Source organism: Poecile atricapillus, chromosome 1 (assembly GCF_030490865.1).
Source record: "Poecile atricapillus isolate bPoeAtr1 chromosome 1, bPoeAtr1.hap1, whole genome shotgun sequence".
Classification (NCBI taxonomy): Eukaryota; Metazoa; Chordata; class Aves; order Passeriformes; family Paridae; genus Poecile; species Poecile atricapillus.
In genome coordinates this window covers 157,877,924-157,898,491 of record NC_081249.1, presented here as the reverse complement: position 1 = coordinate 157,898,491, position 20,568 = coordinate 157,877,924, and the positions used below count along the sequence as shown (strand labels likewise).

The following is a 20,568-nucleotide window of genomic DNA, read 5'->3' as shown; positions in this document are numbered from 1 at the left end:
CAAATTTTAGAGAAAAAAGACTGGAAAAACCAGGAACAGAACACAGCAAATGTAACCAAATGATATCAAGTAGTACATTTTATTCATATAGTAAGTCAGCTTCTGACAGTGAGATGTATTAGAATATAGTCTCTGAAGGTAAAGGGTGGAAGGAAGGCCTGTTGCTCAAGATACTGAATATTTGAACAGTGCCTAGCACAATAAGGTCCTGGTCCTTAGCTGGGGCTCCTAGGTGCTCCAGCAGAACAAACTTTAGGCTTTAGGAGATGGACTGCATAAGCAGTTTTGAAATGGCGCTCCACAACATGGGCTAAATGACACCTAAGCAGCAGACTTCACCTTTTAAGCTCTGCAAGAGAGAAACTTGGTCCAGCAGATCTTCTCCATCTCCAGTTTTAGGATTCATCCACTATCTACCCACCCCTCTGTGCACAGTTAAAGCAATGTTCATTCATCCCACTGCAATATGATGAGCCTCAAGGAGGAATGATCGATCCCATCTCAGTCACCACATATAAGAGGGCGGAAAAAAGAGCAGCTGGTCTCACCCTCTTCTACTCCAATAATTGACTCAGTGTCTGGCAGGTGCAGAGACTCAACACCAAGGCTGGGCTGAGAGTTCATGGAGATGAGATTCTTACTATGCACTGTTGATTCTTCCAGCAAACTGCTGCCCATCAGTGACTCTATTATGAAAAAAAAAAAAAGGGTAAAATTCTCATGATGCAATGACACTGCCATATAAGATACAATCCTTGCCCCACTTCCAGTCTTACTGACTTCTTCCCTAAATACCTACTTTATCCATTCCTACTCTTTGGGCATCCAGTGCTCCAGTGGATGGAAAATACTATGTTTATTGTTTTGAACCTTACTGTGGTGGGATCTCAAGCAGGATTGGCTTTCTCTTTAAATAATACACATTGTGTGAAAACCCAGGCTGCTTGCAACAAAAAAGCATAACCAAGGGAAAAAATCCACATAAAAAACCCCAACTATATTCATATTGATTTTGAAAACAATAAACATATCTGCCCCTTGACCACCATACAAAAATATACCTTTGTTTTCTGTCCCAGAAAGGGGAGGGTAAGCAGTCTGCATCTCCAAGAGAAACAGACTTTTGTTTCTTACTGGCTAGTGGTCTCATATTATCAGGACAAACATCTTTTCTTTGACCATCCACTAATTTTTTTCCTGCACTTTTCCCCCAGAGTGAGTGTGCTCCCTTCTTTACCTGGCTGTTCTCGCTCCCTGCTGCCAGCTGTTCCAATTCGGGAGTGGTGTTTCCTCATATGCACATTTCTGCTACCACTCTGGGAAAATGTCTTCCCACAAATTTGGCACTGATGGGGCTTCACTCCTTGGAGTCAAAGGGGGAAAGAAATATCCCAAGAATTAACAAAATGGGAGAAGAGAGCTCATCAACTAAGAAACTAATAACAGTTTTGAAATGGCTGTTAACACCACTTGTGCTAATTTATCAGTAAAAACCAAATGAGAAGTATTCCCGTCTCCTGGAGGGCCATAAGCCTCTAGAAGAGAAGAGGTTCAGATATCAATAATGGCAGTTGTTGGAAAACTCATGTCTGAAGAGTAACAAAGTCTTCAAGTCAGATTGATGAGAGGGAACAAGTTATTTGAAATAATTTACTCATTGATATGGAAATACTTGATGTCCCACACAGAATAAAATGACCAGAGGCAAGGAAGCCATCTCCTGCCATCACACAATGAATTGCAGCATCTAGTTTATGTTACTGAGCAGAGATTTGATGATGACTTGTCACTGTGAAAAGATTTCCATTTTACAGAGCAGTTCATCATTTCCATATACAAGCATGATGTCCACACTTCTTGGCTCAATGGCATGGAAGGACAGAAAAAAGCATTGAGAACTCAACCATAAATGTTATTACCTCAATAAAATTTCCCATTCCCCAAACATACCACTTTCATTGTGTGCTGATGATATTTAAGACAGATCAATCAAAATAGAAGCCAGAAGCTTTGAAACACTTGTGAAATACATTTCCACCTAAACTTTTGACCAATTACAAGTATGTAGTAAGAAAAAATAAAGGAAAACTCTACCTATGGCAGAAATCCACTTGAAAGAGATTTCAGATTCAAATGGCTGTGGTTAATACACAGAGATGCTAGAGTCTCTCTTTTAAATAACCAAATAACAGCTATGAAAAAGATATTCAAGTACATGACGTTTTAGCAATAATTTTAAAAATAATTTTAAAACTGTAATTTGAATTCAGAAATAGAAACAATGAGATTAAAGTGTACAGGTTACAGGCACCACAAAAAGGAAGTCAAAAAACACTATGACCAGAACTTCTGTAGAAACCAGGATTTTTCTTAAGGAAATCCAATCAAAGTCCTACAATAAAGGTCTTTTTTCAGCCAGATCACAGAATGTCAGATGAATGTCACTCTTACCTGAGTGGACAACCAAATGTTTCCGAAGACTGGAGTATTCAGCAAAGGAGCGACCACATCCCTGTGCCTGACACAGAAAGGGTTTTTCCCCTACAAGGGAAAAGTAAGTTATTAGATTTTGGGATCACCACTTAATCTGATTGCCCAAGTCCCTGAGAACAGCCTGGACATCTCTATTCCATTCTCCCATTTGGCCTTACGTACATCAGAGTTCCATGGAAATTACGTATCCTTCTTAAGCTTGCTATGGCTTTTACAGCATTCTCTTCATCAGCAGAAACAGTTGCATTATTTTAAAATATTCTTAAACTCTCATTCACCAAAAGTGAAGCAAGGGACCACTGTTTCTAGATAATATTCCAAGTATATAAATAATAATAGAGTAATATAAAACTACTTGATCTATGATGTATCTTTTATATCCAGTTCTCAACAACCAGCTCTGTTCCACACACTCACAGGGTCCTGCTCCCTTTCAGTACCAAAAATCCCATTAACTGTATTTCCCTTCATATCAGATTCTATACTTTATTTCAGATCAGGCTGAACTTGCCAAAATCCTGTGAGAGATGTGTCAGTCATTTATATCCATGTGTGGAGCACCTGTAATTCAAGGCACAAATTGTTCTCATGGCTGAAATTTATATCACAGCTATTTTTCTTTTATTTGAATTATGATAAATTGGGAGGTTACTACATTAATGCAGTGCAATAAAATTAATCTGTTTTGAACACTCTCTTAATAAAGCTAGATGTAACTTTTGCCAGCAACATCCCACTCAAGAACTCAATATACCATGTTTAACACTATGACTTCAAGTTTTTAACTGGACCTCTGTACAAGAGTAATAGCAAGACCACAGGAGATTAAGCAAGCTATTTTAACAATTTATTGTACAACATATATGTAGTTCTTTCAGAGTGAACTTGTTTTTAAAGGTGTTTCTACTGTGACTTTGCCTTTAGAAGTCTTCTTCCTACAGCTCATTTATTAGCCTCTTATCTACAATAGCATTTGACAGCTGTGACCAAAAAGGATCAACACGGCATATTCCAATTGGTGTTACAAAGCTGAAATATGTAGCAGAGTCTCAAACACTGATTGTACTTTCTGGCTTGTTATAAATCTTTAAAAGTTTGGGAAAACTACCATTGACCTAAATAACAGCGCACATTTCCATCTATAAGATACCCTAGAACTATCTACACCTGCAATTTCAGAACACCTTTGGTCTGATCAAATGCTTAATTCCACATTATCCACTTGCAGCTTAGAAAGTTACTATTTACTCCTCCAGAAGCTACTACTCTGTTGATTGCAGAATGCTCACTTATCAGGGAGGATTGGGCATGTATCAGTTTGGCCTATTAACTTAATCTGTACCTTGGTTGGGAGCTGTAAGTGCAAAAGAAAACTGCAAAAAATATAGCTGCTGTTACTACACATTTGAAATTTTATTATTGGTATAGACAATTTTTAACTACATCCCAACATCTGCCCCCAAACCATGTGTTCTAGCTAGACTGCACATACTTTAAAATAGCAGCCTTTTCCCATGTGTATCGACAAACCACATACCATATGGTCATGTTTAAGTAAGGCAGAAGGCACAAACAGCTGCTGGTGACCCACATAATCTGTAATTTCATTTTACCTGGGAGGCCTTGTTCTCTCACACTTGCCAAGGTTTTTTTAAAACGTTAACCAACTGTAATACAATGCTTCTGAGGCCATCAGGGAATCTCTAACAATATTCCAAGAGGCTTGAACTGAGCCATTTGTTTGAGTATTGTGATAACCCTGAGGCTTAAAAAACTAAACAAACAAAATCTCCAGAATATTCACTATGAACTTTGCTGGTCATTAATTAAATTGCTGGTCACTATTAAATTGCTGATAATTTCAGAAGTAACTTGTGTCTCTCTCAAACAACTCTCTAGTACAAAAACACCTAAAGCACTTTGGCTGCTATACCAACTTCTAAAAATACTGACAAGGCAGGATCATATTCTCCAGAGAAGCTATCATAGAAAAACCATATATAAAATACAGCACTATGAAATAAAGGTTCTTGTTTTATTTACTATAAAAAGCTGAGCATTAATTTAGACTATAGAACACCAGCATACAGTAACATCCCAAATTAGCATTGGCACAAACAGAGCAGTTTGCACACCATAATGCTGTCTTCTAATTAATGCTTTTTCCTACTTTTCCTTGCTACTCATTCCACTGCATTCCTCATTTCCCTGTATGTCCCAAATGTAGTTATTCTACAAGCAGCATAGGTAACACAAGCTAGTCAGACAAATGTCAGCACAGCTTCTACTATCTAAGCTATTGAGACTTTCAGGAATTTCAAACAACCTCTTTACAAAACACAGTTTCAGAAGTCATGTTCACTAACTATTCCCTTGGTAACAGTCTAGTTTCACACACCCCTCCCTCCATCACACAACTGGAAGGGAATCTTCAGAGTGTGGTCTGAGCAGAATACAGCATCACCACACACTGTTTGAAAGGTAAAGCCTGTGTGAAACTATACAGGACAGTAAAAGAGATTAGCACTTGATTTATCTGACCTATAGATCAATGTGAATTTACAGAAAATGGACATTAATGGAAAGCAGAGGTAAACAACGTAAGACTTTCAATAGTTTGAGGACAGAGGAGGAAGTGGTTTATTCCTCAGCAAAGACCCCACCTCAGCAGACCACAAATAGGTGAGGTCTAAAACACACCAGTGTGAATTCGTAGGTGGTTCTTCAGATTTCCAGCTGTTGTGAACTGTTTGCCACAGCCCAGTTCTGTGCACACAAAGGGTTTTTCACCATTGTGAGTTCTCATGTGCACCTTCAGCCTCTGCAAGACGTAGAAACTTTTTCCACAACCTTCTGCTGGGCAGGTGAAGGAGCGGTCGTTCCTGGAAAGCAACAAAAAGCAGTTTCATTACCAGCTACTGCAACACATTTTTTCATGAGCACTCAATTTCTTTCTTTTATTAAATATGAGTACCTGTTAAAATACAAAAAAATCTAAACCAAACATAACAACAACCTGCAAAATTATCTAACTCTAATCCAAGTTTTTCAGTATAATTGACTTTAAGCACACAACAGACCTAATATTTATAAGAATAATGCCAGGTTTTCACAGCTTGTCAATGTCAAAACCTAACGTTATCTCAAATACAAAGTGTATTTTTTCAAGGTCATAACAAGAAACCGCTTCATTCTGCTCACCGGTGTGTTTTCAGATGATACTTGAAGTGAGCTGGCCATACAAATGTCCTATCACAGCCCTCAACTGTGCACTTCAGCTTCCTTTCCACACGAGATAAATGAGGAATGGGGCTTGAATCTTTTGGCTGCCCATCTCCTGTACAAAGATGAACATTTTCACCTGGAAAAAAAAAAAAAAAAGCCAACTGAAATCTAAAAAATATACAGATTACTATAATGTGTCAAATTTAATAGAAAAAACAGCATCACATACAATATAGGATTGTAAATCAGGTATGTCTGACTACTGTGTAGCATGCCCTACATGCTGCTGCTTAGCCAGTAACAGGGATCAGACACAGACTTGCAAACTTTACCAGGCCCATAAACTATTCCCAACAAACCATCTAGATCAGATCAGCTGCTACCAGATAAGGCTTATCACAAAAACAGTAGAAAGCTAATGCACCAGAAATTGTAGAAATGGTCTCTACAAAAATATAAACAACCAATTTTAACTATCCACCAACTATCATCTATTAGCTAAGCTGTTTTTAAAAACACCTTAGCTAAAGTAAGACAGATTGTATTTGCTTGCAATTATTTATTAATTAAGTCAGAAAGCATGTCACTAAATCAAATTATGTATTCTGCAGAAAACTGACCTCCAAACCCAGTGGAACTAAAAAGAAAGTATAATTTACAGTATGTATATAGGTTCTTAAAAGTGAAAATGAAAGTTGAAGAACAAGCAGCTGCAGTCAGAAAGAAGATATTCTTTTACATGTACCAGAGAACTAGTACAGATGGTTCCACTAGAGATCATTCCCCAAGAAAAAATGCAAAGCCTATTTAAACTGAAGAAAAAAAGCATAATTGTCCTGTATAATTCTGTCCCTGATGATTTGAACATGTCATAACTGATTCAAAGAATGAGAGAATTAAAGAGAGGAAGAAACAATGTGATACTAGGGGTCTTCTATGGAACATTTAACTTTTGAGACACAATCTGTGGATCTCCTACCATTATTGCTTGCTTTGGCATTCTTTGCAAGCTGTGCCCGAGTGGCAGCAATTAAACTGTCATGGGCCAATTCTTGCACTCGTAGGAACCATGGGGTACTGCTGTCTGTGCTGTCATGTGAGAGAAAGTCATTTCCAGAATCTTCTGCTTCATCTTGAACAAACACCAAGTGCTCTGTGGGAGATCCCAGCCCTAGAAAAGAAGACAAATTTGTGAAACAATAACATAACAGAGGGAAATTTCTTTTGCTTCTCAGAGATTAGTGTTCACAGCACGGATGAAATAGCTGCCCTGAAAAAGTCTCCACTGACCTCTACATTGTAGAAAGATGTTGATGACTAAATGCTCCTAAAATATCCAATAATGCCCAGCAAATTTCATGATCTTTCCTCTTCATAAGCAGCAGGGACAGAGTTGTACTTGTATCTCCTGCATTCTGCTGAGACACATCCAGCCAGATGACAAACAGAAGAACAATTACCTGCTCTTGTTAGGTTGAGAAGAATGAATGAAGTGCTGTCGCTGGGCTGGAGGTCTTGCAATAAACTAGAAGTTTCTGGAGTTGACAGAAGTTCAGATGGTTTCTGAACATTCTGTGCCCTTGTTTCCTCTCCATCAGGGCCTACATTTACCTGGAGACTTCTCAAGACAGCAGATGAAGAAACATCTTTGGAAGAATTAGCGTGACTTGGAGAAGTGAGATCTCTTTCATCATCTAATGAGGCAAGTGAAATCAGAGTAAATAAAAGTATAAATACACTATGATTAAAAGACACCTATAAAGTTATTTTTCTAGGAAAAGACCCCAGACCTTGAGAGAGAAGGGAGGAGAAAGCTTTTAACTAGTCAGACTTCACTATTAAATGAGAAGATTCAGTCACTCTGCTGAACTTGTTGCTCCATCCATGGGATGGCTTATCAGCAAGAGACAGCGGGGCCAGCTGAAGGTGAAGGAAAGACAGTGGTATGAAGGGCAGGGTCACAAAGATCTGCCACATAAATTTTACCTGGCAACATGAGTCTGTTGCATTCTGAGGTCTCAGTAACAGGAAGCAGAGAAAGACAGGTGATGTCTTTTGGTTCTGATTCCACCAGTCCTTGTCCCAGTGGAATGGAAGTATTTTGAACAAACTGAACCAGCAGCTGGAAAAACATACTGAAGATTAGGTCAAGAGCAGTACAAATCATTTAAAAAGGTACTAAGTCCAGTCAATCCAGTAGTCCCTATCATCTTGCAGGAGACATTGAATATAATACCATGGATACACACAGATATAAATGAAAACTTTTCATTTTCCTTTTTACAAGGAAAGAATTGTTTGTCATCTCTGAAATACCTATGAACTTCTCATTTCTTTAACATATAATAAACAGCTCTGGATCATTGCAGAGCAAGTCTAGTTAGGCTATATTTCTTTTTAATTAATATTTTACCACTTGATACTTTACTATGGTCTAACATTTCAAGTAAATGCTTTCCATGCTCAACCTTTGGTACAAGTATTTTAAAAATCATTGTCTTTAAATACTTAACTGAAAATTGGCCTTTTCTTAATTAAAAAAAGCAATCAGAAGACTAGTTACAAAGATGTCTATCATATGGCTATTCAAAATAAGCAGATGGCAATCAGAGAAACAAGGCTGGGATGACAAGGGGGAGAACAGAGGCAGTTTTAGCCATCTAAATCAGCTACTCCTAAAACCATCAAAGATGGACAACCAACCCACCCACTAAGGGGATTAACAGAAGAAACCCTCTCCAAAATACTACACAAAACAAGGGGGACTATTGCATAAACAGGTATAGAACTTAAACTGAGGTGCATTCCCTGGGGAGGAATTTGGGACTGGTCAAAAGATTTGGAAGGATTGTACAAGACTTATTAGGTGCTATTTAAGGGAAAGGCCAAAGGCAGGAAAAGGAAAGGATCAAGGTGGATCAGGGCAGAACAAACACAAGAAAATTGAGAGAGAAGGATAAAAGGGGCCCACTGCATATAAGCAGGAAGTTGATCAATTCAGTTGTCTGGCACAGGCTAACTCTTACACTCCATCCTGACTTCTCATTCAGCTCCATTCTTACCTACTTCCTGTGTGGTCCTGCTCTCTACACTGGATCTCTAGTGGCATACACTAGTTTCTTGTGTGTGTGTGTGTGTGTGTGTGTGTGTCATATGCCAATGAACTCCAAGCCAGCCTAGTTAGCGAATGAAATGAGAAGTGTGGGGATAGATCCCAAATAAATCCATAAAGGTATCCCTGAGGCAGCAACCCTTGAACACAGAATCAGATACTTTGTGCTGCCGGTGTTTATGAGGGTAAAGCTACAAGCACTCAGCCTGTGTTCGTGTTTGGTGCCAATCGCATCTCTACAGTGTGTGCACACACATTTTCAAACAGGTACTAAACTTCACTAATGGCTGGCTCCAATATCAGAATTAAAGAGCTGTCCTGACATTTCCTGATGAACCCAGGAGGTGAGAGGTCATCCAGTCCATCAGATTTAGCCATCTCTAACATCAGTCAGCTCTGGCAAAAATTTCTTCCAGCTAACTCCTCAAAATCTGGAGTTATAAAAAAGGAACCTGACACTTGAAAAGGAACAGGAAGTCAGAAAAATTACTTTTTTACCCCTGAAAGTCTTCTCATATTTTTAACCTAGGTCAGAGCTTCTTAAATCATTCTGTCCCTTTTACAACATTTCAACTTTTTGTCAGAGTACCAGAGATAATGCTGGATCCTCTTTACACCCAAGGCAGACACAGAAATGAGACTCCCTTTTTTTCTGTTACCAATGCCAGAGCACTTCATATTACAATATTCTCATTTAACAAGAATGGTGCTGGGAGTTAGGAGATAACAGTCCAACTTTTGCAATGGACTGAACAAATTCTGTGAACTGCACAAGCTTTTTTAAACACAGTCTCAAATCCCTCCCCTGTAGGGATTTAAACTTCAGAAAGATGGAAAGGGGCCGGTTGTAGCACACCCAGACACATACTCCATGTTTCAGAGAAAATGCTGGTCAAAACCCACATGTAGGATGGATTTGTCTTTAAGTTCTGTCGAACAAACTAACTCCTATACTCACATTCTCAGGTTTGTGGTTTTTTAAAACACTGAATGGAGAAATATGGAAAATAACAATATACTAAAAAGTTAAACCTCAAGTTCCTTATCTCTAGGAAACTCCTTGACAAAGATCCTGCGTTCTGCTGCTGTCTAGCAAAAAACTGTATGTAGCAAACTTCCTTTATCTTTGACATTTAGAAGGAAATTGTACAAGATAATTATTCAGAAGCTACTACCCTCATTGTGACACATTTTAGTACGCAGTCACACAGAGCCCATATGGAGTTGTCTGTGCAGTGAGATAGTTCATCACTGTCAAAAGAAAGAGACTAAAAAATGCTGATGTACCCACTGTATATTTGTGATTAAAACCCAACAGTCACAGATAATTTGATTCCTATTTTGTACGTTGTGATTGTCTTAGTACTTCCTTTTCAGAACTATTGGCATCTAATTCCAAATTATTCCTGTGGCAGACACCAGGCTTTTGAGCCTCCCTTACATCAAGAGAAAGTGCTAAATCAAAGAAACTGTAAAGAAAACTCAGTGTTTTGCACTCTTGTTTCCCTATGCTCATTTCATCTCACAAAAACACTAGAAAGACTAATGGTTTCTCAAACACTTTTACCTCAAAGAGCTGCTGCCATAGGAACCCTGAAGATTTAACAGTCCTGACTGGTCTCCTCTGCGACGCCCCATACTCTCTCCCTTGGGACTCCTTTTAAGCTCAGCCTGGGCCAGTCATTCCCTCCCTGAGCTGTGCCGTAGGTTTACCTGTCTCAAGCCCTGTCTACTGGATGAACCTCAGATTTTTACTGCATCTGTTTCTCCAGCCCCATCTTCTGCTGCTCCTACCTGGACTCTGGACAGACCCTGGACCTGGTCCACCACGTCGCCTTAGCCAGGGCTGAGGGCTGTGGATTCCAGCACCTGTCTCTGATTTCCATGCTCAGTATTGTGCCCTGGTCTGTGAGGGTACTGCCTGGGCTGGGATCACCCTTGACTCCCTGCTCACCCTCCCTTAGGAGCAGCCTGTCATCACTGACAATTATGAGGCTACAAATTAAGTCCCAAAGTCATTCAGATGGCAATGCGCCATTTGAACTAGGCCACAAGCCAGATGGCAGTTTGAAAGGTTAGAATTGTTTCATCTTAGATATAAGATTATCCAGAGGACCTAGCAAGAAGATGGAACTATTTTTATGTTGTCAAAAAAATACATAAGCAATAAAAGATAGTCCCTCCCCCAGGGCCATGCATTCTAATTTAGGATTAAAAAAAATAGGAGAAAGAGAAGTAAAAAGGGTTAGGAATAATAAGCAAGGCAACCAGTAAAAAGAAGTAGGGACTAAAAACTTGAGCACTAAGATAGATGTAAATTATTGGATTGTCTTTCATGTTGATGCGTCCTACTGCTTCTTACTCCACGATGAAACATTTGTTTTATGGACTTGCCTATTTTTATACAAAAAGACCTAAATGAAACTTGCCTCCTCCAAGAAGAAAGCTTTGCTTTAAACCTTCCACTTCAACATAGCAACATTAAGCCACTAGGGAAAAGCAAAACACAGCAACCACAAACAGATGCTCAGAAGAAAAAAGATCCTTTTAATTTGCTTTGTAAAGTAATGACAAACTAGTACAGAGAATTATGAAATTATGAGAGGACAAAAAAGTAAAAGGAAACAAATGGACATGAATCACACTCACTATTAAAATGTGGAATAAAAAAACACAACCCTTCAAATAAACTAAAGCAAACTAATCATCAACTCAAACAATTCAGAAAAAATAAAAGGTTTTCATGATAGTTTTATCTTGACAGATTTTTTCCTAAAGCTTCCTGTTCAAAATTATTGAATACCTTTGTGGACAACTACAGCAACTGGAATGCAGGAAAGAACTCATTACAAACATTGTGTCATGCTTTCTTAAGCTTCTCACAATATGGTTTTGCAGCTAAAAGTAAATAGGAAATTATAAGGGTATCTGGTAATAGGCTAGTCAGCATAGAGATCAAGGAACAGGACAGGTGATAAATTAAATGCACAGATACACAAACACTAACAAACTCTAGCAAACTACAGATAAGAGAGAGTAAAAATAACCAGAACTCCTAGGACACTGATGGATGGGCCAGTACAGGAATAACTTGAGTTTGACCTTGAAAAAAAATCAACCAGAAACTTCATAAGTAATAGCAACAGTGTTATCTTGGGTTACCAGAACCGTATCTCATCAAAGAGCAAACTTATGGAGGAAACATATTAAGATATCTTGATGGAGACTATGGGACAGTGAAAAACTTATCGATGTTTAGGGGAAGGACCAAAGGCAAGGAAAGAGAGGGATCAAGGTAGATAGGAGAGAAACAATTATTGGGAACAGAAAGGGGATTGGGGATAATACTGGTTGGCCACATTAGCAGGCTGCAGGTTGCTGCTCTGCATCACCACTGGGGTCTGTCTCATCCTCTCTAGTGCTTTCTGCTCCTAAATGGTTTCTGAGTACATTCATTTAATTAAATTCACTTTGGCATAACCTGTGAAATAGAGAAAAACACAATCTGAAACCCAAGATCCTGACGAGAGGCTGAACTAAAAAGCCCAAGGCCTGAAGATGGACACTGGAAGGACTCAAAGTTTGACAAAGAGTGGATAACTGCATGACCATAAGTATGCATGTCAGCCAAGAGAGGCCATGTGTGATATCCTAACAAATTTCAAGCCTTTTTACCTGATAAGTTGGGACAGGAATAGACCATTTGTGGCCTTTCTTTTCCATGGGAATGCCATTTGTGTTTGAGTGTGCTGGTAAAAGCCCTATCCTGCCACACAGCCATAATGTCATCCTGTCTGTGTGTGCACAGGCATATTTTTGCAGTTTAGGCCCAGATGCACTTCTGTGCACCTGGGAACAGTCCAGTGGTCTCATGTCCGAAAGACCAGGAAGGCAGGAACCTCCTAGATTACATCATCTGGCATCACAAACAGACCCCAGATGGGCTCTAAGTATTCCTGAGATGGGGACTGTAGAATCCCTACATATGGAGGAGACTGATCCACTATAACCAAAGTGCTAGAATTTGTAAGCAGAGAAAATAGGTCATCTTGGGACACCAGAACAGGAATAGTTAGGGAAAATGAATGTACAGAATATTAACAGAATACCAAAGGTACAGTAAGAGGTGAGGTGGCTTTACACTATAGCTAAGACATTCCTTGGAATTTGAAATGAATTCTAATATTGCAAAAGGACATCCTTGACTTAAGAGATTCAAACTTCAGGGGACAGACGTGAATCATACAGAGAGAATCTATAATCCTTGGAGGGCAAAGTTCAGCTGCATCTTGAGATAAAGAATTTTATTTTTGCTCTGCCATATCACCTTCTTGAATATACCCTCCTTTACATCTGCTGAAATGCCATGTAACTGAAAATTCTGTAAATAATGCAAAGAGTGAATTTATTAGAAAATGTAAACTATTTCTTGGCTGTTATCACTAAGCAAATACTTCTTATCCCTGCTAGTCAACAATAAATGGTTGGACAGGATGATCCCAGGGTCTATTACTGCAAGCAATGCAGAATGCTTGCGTTACCAAGAGACTTGGATAATGTCCCTGACCTGAAAGGGGAAAAAAAAAATCCACAACGAACAACAACCAAAAAACTTTTTAAAGACTGAGAACCTCTACTAGAAATCCTTAACAAAACCAAAAAAACCCCAACAAAAACCAGACAAAAACAAATAACCCAACAAAACAACCAAATCAAAACCAAATGATGATATGGCCACCTGGGATGGATCATCATCATCATCTATGTTGTGTCCCATAGCGGATGATTCATAAGCCAAGAAGTGTTAGGCTGGTGCTTTGGCTGAAGTAGGGGTTGCTGGGAGGGACTGGGTAAGAAGGTTCTCCAGAACCTCAGATCTATCCTCCCACTAGACAGCTGGAGAGCTAGACTAGATTCCCAGAGCAGCAGGGACCATGTCTTTAATCAATACCCTTCCTGTTCTAAATTTAACCAGTGAACCACAACAAAATAAAGAGGTCAAAAGAAAATTTAGTGGAGGGGGAGGAGAAAGGAGGGGCTGCTGCTGAAGGGTATGCAGGGCAGAAGGCTCGTTACCTAGAGACTGGTATGTCCTCCTCCCATACAGCCTCTGGGGAGCTAATTAAATCATAAGTGGCTCTCCTTGTAAACCACTGAGGAGGAGAGAAAGGAGAGGCTAAAGTACCTCTCTTCACCTTCTTTTCAATAACTAATTCAATTTACAGAACAGAGTTGTAATGCATTTGATTGTGCTAAGAGTTACCCCAAGAGCAGAAAGCACCCTGCACTGGACCAGTACGGTGGAGGTTTCCTAGACTGGAAACACAAGTGTAATAAATCACCTCAAAGGCTTAAAGCATGCAAAATGCAAATTGTAACAGTTCCCTGAGGAGAGATAGTTGCATAGCTTTGGGGGCAGGGAGTCCAGAAGAAAAAGCAGATCCATCTGTCCATACAACTGTCTCCAAGCAACTTTTTAACTTTCTATGAAAGGAAGATTCACCTCTACTCAAGCATTAAAGATTTAATGGTATGTTGATGGCTTCTTTAGGGATAAAACCAGTAGCAAAAAAGTCTATGCAATAGAGACATACATAGAGACTCAAGACATAGTGCTTGATTGTTATCATCTAGATGTCACAGAAATACAGCTAGCTCTTAATTTCTCACATGGTAGGGTATAAGAAAAAACATCTGTGGCTATAAGAATTGTGGTGCCATGGTTTACTTAGATATAAAATTATTGTATACTTTCAGACACATTTGAACTGCTATTTGGGAAAAGTGTAAAAAGAGTATCTACTAGCTTCACTTCAAAGGAATAGAAAACAGTACTTACACTCAAGTTTCATAATCAGAACTAGAAAAAGAAGATATGTATACATGGAAATAAATCAAAACTTTTAGTATAAAATAGCCTTGATCAAGACTGAGGAATATGGTCTAGAACCACTGTAACTTTTTTTACGTACCAGGTCTGTTTCTTCTGGAGAGTAAACAGCCAACTCTTATTATGGGCTTGCTGGGAAGGAAATGCAACTCTGCCATGAGGAAATAGGACTATTATGTAAACAAGCCTAATTAACAAATACCTTACTCACGTTGAGAAAAGACAAGGCCCAGTTACAGCTCCTATGTGAGGAATGAGCAATGAGCATTCCAACTGCCTTGGTCTTCAGCTGTCAGAAATAATCTAAGGGAACCCACCCATTCACAGACAAAAGTAACAAAGTCCTCCCACCTTATCATTCATAACTCAGAAAAAAAACTGATAGTATGTATGAGACCTCAAGGACACGGCAAGAGAAGAACTCTTTGCAGATCATTCTGAGACTATTCAGAGCTGCTATGAATCTACAGCTACTTTTCCTGAACAGTATGATCAGAAGGGCTTTGGCTGCTCTGTTAAGAAACAATACATTAACACATCACATGGGCTGTAATGAATTACCAGCAGGTAATCATCATTCTTTTTAGAGAACCAGTTTAAGATACCTGCTGTACTGCTTATAGGGATAGAAACAAGAGTCAACGAAAAACATGCAATTAAGTCTTGCAAACTTCCCCAAAAGGTATTTCATAGCTGTACTATGTCCTCTGCTCTAGGACTTTAGCCATCTGCAGAGGTAAAGCTCAGAACCAGGAAAAGCAAGGACACCAAGGGATACGATCCCTGCATCTTTAAGTGGGGAAATGCACAGAGAGATAGCTTATGTGCCATTCAAGCTGCAAAATAAGGCAAGAAATAGGAGAGGCAGGAGGTGGTGGTGGTGTTCAATGTAACAAATTGCAGACACTTGTATCTAGCATATTACAGATATGAGGAACAAAGCCCAGAACTCAGCAACTGATTAGTTGCTGATTAGAGCCACTGCTAGAGTGACATCTTGTAAAGGTTTAACCAGAAATTTTAACTGGTACGAAAACAAAGCTATTATGGCTTATCAGAATGGATCTTGTATGACACACCAAATTTACTATCCAATATCACAAGGATAGCAGGCTGTGTTAAGCTTATTATGCTATGTTTAGGGAGAGGATCAAAGGAGGAATCAAGCCAGATAAACGAAGAACCAGGGTGAGAGAAGAGACTCCAACCATACATTTGCTGGCTGCTAGTCAGTACACTGCTGTGCCTGATCACTGCAGTCCCTCCTGTCTAATTACCAAAGACATTCCTAAATATTCTAGACAAGTAGACAAGTGAGTCTACCACTAGTGAGCTTCTAGTTGACTAATGCAAATAGGAGGCTACCACACTGGAAAAAAACCAAAAAAATATTCCAGCCAGAGACTGGCTAAAAGCCCTAGGTCTGGGCAGAAGGACTGTAGGCCTGGCAAAGACATGTGAATGTGAGTATGCACGAGAGAGTGATGAGGGTACAGCTACAGCCCACTGGGAATCATTGTTCATGCTTTACCTGTGCATGTGATAATGTGCATGTTCATGCTTTACCTGTATTTGTGACCAGCTGTGCATGCACAAATGTCCCTGCAATTCAAGCTCAGCTGTGCTACCAGCTGAACCTGGAACAGTCCAGCAGCCTCGCACTGAGCAACCAGGACCCCTGTGTGCTGCTGCCTACCAGTTCTGTCAACTGCTTAATAGAAACAGGACTGGCCAATGCTGATAAAATAATTCAGATTGTCCAAAACCAAGTAAAGTCAATTTGGTTTGAGGGAAAGAAATAGTCAATTCGTTAATTTATTTTATTCTCGTAACAAAAGAGCGCTGTGAAAGTGGGGGAAAAATGTAACCTGAGAATGGGCAAGAATATTGGCTGATACTTGAAAGGAGGTGAAAATAACTTGCAATATTTTCTAATTTTTTACCATTCAAATCAAAGCACGGAAGCATTAGAAGATGTCACTGAAAACACTTGGAAAATTAGTACTTAAGCAGCAATCTGAGTAAACTCATTGAACTCTAAGCATTGCCCATCAATGTTCCTGGGAACCAAACTTAGTTCATAATTGCTCACCTCAGGTTTGGATTCTAACTCATCCGATAACATTGATTCAAGTGTCCAACTCCTGCAGCTGTTCTCAGCAAGGCACAGATTTTTTTTCGATTTTTTTTTTTTTTTTTTTTTTTTTTTTTAGTTCAGAGAGAACAATGCTCCCTGATTATTTTCATATTTTCCTAAGTGCAAACCAGTGTGGTGGTCCTTCTGCAAGAAGCTCTGTTGCAGAAATAATTAATTTAACCTAAAACAACAAAAAGGGAAACATAAAGAAAGAGGAACTGAAAAACAAGAGCAAAGCAAAAAGAAATGATCATGTGCTGATGCAACTGTAAAATATACTTTGAGGTATTGGTAAAACTTATTTCCTGAGGTTCCTGGATTTCTGTTTTCACTGAATCAACAAAATAGCCTTTAAAAATTAATTTCATGGTGTTAGGATGTTATTTACCACATTTTGTTTGCAATTGCTAATTTTCAATGGAAAAACCCTTATTTGTTCTGGGAACTTATGAGATCAACTGCAAATCACATAAAGCATGCAAGATATGAGGAAGCTGAATTCCCAGCCCACAACACAGTGGAATTATCCAAATCATTGATAAAATGGAATCATATATAAACAATCTGTCAGCAGGAAACATCAGTTGTTTCTGTCAGCTGAGATACTTCACAGAATAAGAAATTTAATTTCTTGATAAGACCAGATATATAGAACTTATTTCACAAATACTCATATGATGTTTGTACTAAAAGGGGAACACGAGAACAAGCTTTTCTTGCCTGCCAGGAAAACACTCAGACACTGATGATGGGAGAAAAATGTGAACTGCATACAGCTCTTTCCCTTTTCCAACTCAACTACCGATCTACTGACTATGTTAAAAAATAACGAGAATACTGAACCAGCTAAAAAGAAAACCTAAAAGCCTTGTTCTCACACTCCTGACAGCAGCACTGCAGCACGGAGCTTCACTTGCCGCGAAGGGGCCACACAGCACACACAGCGAGCGCAGAGCAGCTGAGCCCAGTGCACTCAGCGAGCCCGGGCCCGGTTGTACCGCCGCGGCCCCCCGCTGCCCCTGTCAGCCCGTACCCGGCAGGGCGGGCTCCGAGTGACCCGCGGGGACAAGAGCCAGCGCTGCCAGGCCCGGCTGCCCACGCTCCGGCCGGGAGGAGCCCAGCGGAGGCCCGCGGGCAGGGCGGAGCGCCGAGGCCCGGCGGGGCAGGTGCCACCCGCCCCAGGGCGCGGGTCCGGCCGCAGCCGTGAGGGGCGGCCCCGGCAGCGGGGACGGGAAGGACAGCTGGGCAGGGGCGTCTCCCCGCGCTCCGCGGCTCGCTGGGCTCCCGCAGCCCACGGGGGTCGGCGAGTCCCGCAGGAGCGGCCAGGCCACCCCCACCAGCCGCCCGCCTTACCGGCATCTCCGCCGCCCGGACGTGACGGGCCCCGGCCGGAAATGCCGCGAGGGCTCGGGGCGAGCGCGGGGCGGGGCGACGCTGCCGCCCGCCGCCGTCTGTTCCCATCGCATCCGAGACTGAGGAGGACAGCTCGGTGCTTGGGCTCTCCCCCGGTTCCGTCGGGATCGTTACCAGGCCTGCTGTCTTCAGCTGCAGCCTGATTCCTCTTCAAGTAACCTTTTTTATTTGGATTGTTACAGTACAAGCGAACATTATGCCGGAACCTTATGGAAGGCTTCAATCCGCTGATTTTCTCTGTTTTTCCATATAAATCAACACGGAAGACACATTATCCCAGTTTGCTACACCACATGTGGAAACACCGGTTTCCTACTAATACTTTGTTTCTGTTTCTGCTTTGCTCTGACTCGCTGCTCTGTCTGTTCTTGCAGCTGGTGATAGAAAACTCCAGGTGTTCACAGTAGCTCACTAATAACATACACCGAGTTAGCAATTCCAGAGACATACATGCCTTTGCAATGTAAAAACCACGAAACCACCGAGTAATTTAAAAAACTCGCACTTTGGTTTTAGCTCGTTACCTGTAGGTGACCAGGACAGAGCACCTGAAGAAGTTGGCAGCCTCTGGCCTTGACATTAGCAGCTGAACTAGTGACCTTCAGGTCCTGTAAACTTTAACTCGGTGATGGCTAGCCCGTTTCTTTGGGGCCATGTGTGATTCCTGACTCCCATGCCAGCACAGCCGCTCGTGGTTCACTCCTGGTACGGGTGCTGATAAGCAGACAAAATCCCGGTGATATGGAAGTAACCCAACAGCAGCTGTCAAGGCTGGCGAAATCAGGTTTCCTGCAGCTTCTTCGGAGCACAGCCTCTTCAGATACACGGTGGACTGTGAAAAAACCTGTGGTCACTTCCTGGTAAAGGGCTGTCATCTTCCGCCTTGAGCTACTTTGGAATGGTTTATTTTATCCAACCCTTCCAAGATGTCCAATATGGCTACACTGCCTTTCAGAAACATTTGAAAAATTTGATTTGCAGCATAAAGATTCACAGTTATCTCCCTCAGCTTTAAATGTTCAATGAGTGGCTTCATGGAGGACAATGCATTGGAGTCATACTGACAACCTAGTGCTTCAGCAAAAGGACTATTGACCAGCTACCTGCTGGAGCCACCTGGTAACTCCATAAAGACTGCAAGCAAGTTAGGTGCATGTCTTTTTCAGAGGTAATTATCCCATCAGCTTGCAGGCATTGCTTTAATACTAACAAAAGCCTGCACTGTGAAATCAATTTTCAGTCAAGCCGAAACACATTTCTGTTGTACAAGGCAGGGAAAACTGATTCAACACCCAGAATCAACAGCTTCAGAGACTGGGCTGTCTCAGTGCCATACTCCTCCTGCAGAGGGATTGTATCAGAGAACCTAGAAAGTCTGGCATTTGTCATGTTGGACTACTCAGCTATAGTTGTGGTGGCCTGAAGCTTTAGACAGATTCATTCATTCAAGCCTACAAAACTGAAAGTGATAGCTCCTGAGACTGAATCTTTTAACACAATCCCAAAAAGCTAGAGCTCATTAAATGACCATGCAACAGTAACAGTAAAAGACTATCTCACTGTACTCTTGAGGAATATATTCAGTGCAGGTAGCTGGATTTGCAGGTGCAATGCAAGCTGCAGATTGAGCTCTCTGGATGGCTGGAGTCCAAGGCAAGAGGCCATGAACTGACAACCCTTTGACAAGCTCAGGGACCTGTGGCCCAGCCAGGTAGGTTATTGGACACTCAGAGACATGGCAGGGGCCAAGGACCCTCAAATGTTACCATGCTTGGACTGTGAGGGTATAAAAACCCAGGGTTTCCTTTGTACAAGGTCCCAGCTCAAAGTCTTATTTGGTTATTGCACCAAGACTGAATTATTTTAAGGATTGGGACCACTGAGACTCTGCTATGGGAAACCTGGCATTGAGATGGTAAGGAAACCTTGTCTGACTGTGTGAGTGTGGGGGTGTATGGGGAGCCAGGCTCACTGGAGCTGCCCACTGGGAAGGGGTTTTGGTCCTAATTTAGGTGGTGAGAGTGTGACTGCCAGAGTAGCTCCTGGATAATCAGACAGGAAAGTTTCCCTAAGGCAGCATGCCATTGTATTGCTGATCCAATACAGTCCAACAAAGTTTAACTATAAATGCAGAACTACTAACTTCATAAACCAACTTTTCTTGATGCTACATTGGTAATCCAAAGAAACTGAATCATAAAGCTTGATGCTGTTTTACATTAAGATACCCAGTAATCTCGGAAGTCCTTTGACTCATCACCAGCTCAACAATGGGGAATCGTTGAGTAGATATTAAAA

The 20,568-nt window shown here is 40.8% G+C and overlaps 1 protein-coding gene across 4 annotated transcripts; it reads right to left on the bottom strand.

The window, feature by feature from the left end:
• Positions 1-60: 60 nt before the first annotated feature.
• Positions 61-18,246, bottom strand: ZNF410 (zinc finger protein 410). Of its 4 annotated transcripts, XM_058842625.1 has the most exons (11): positions 17,736-18,237; positions 16,813-17,038; positions 14,803-14,871; positions 7,705-7,840; positions 7,179-7,412; positions 6,698-6,889; positions 5,695-5,854; positions 5,194-5,375; positions 2,452-2,541; positions 1,238-1,363; positions 61-686 (listed from the first exon to the last, which is right to left on the bottom strand). In XM_058842625.1, the coding sequence occupies exons 4-11, from the start codon at positions 7,712-7,714 to the stop codon at positions 502-504; spliced, it is 1,179 nt and encodes a 392-aa protein (XP_058698608.1). In that variant the 5' UTR covers positions 7,715-7,840; positions 14,803-14,871; positions 16,813-17,038; positions 17,736-18,237; the 3' UTR covers positions 61-501. The 4 variants fall into 4 exon arrangements, with proteins under 4 accessions (XP_058698608.1, XP_058698592.1, XP_058698582.1 ...); XM_058842609.1 differs by lacking the exon at positions 14,803-14,871 and having other exon boundaries at positions 18,211-18,246; XM_058842599.1 differs by lacking the exon at positions 14,803-14,871 and having other exon boundaries at positions 17,736-18,236.
• Positions 18,247-20,568: the final 2,322 nt, after the last annotated feature.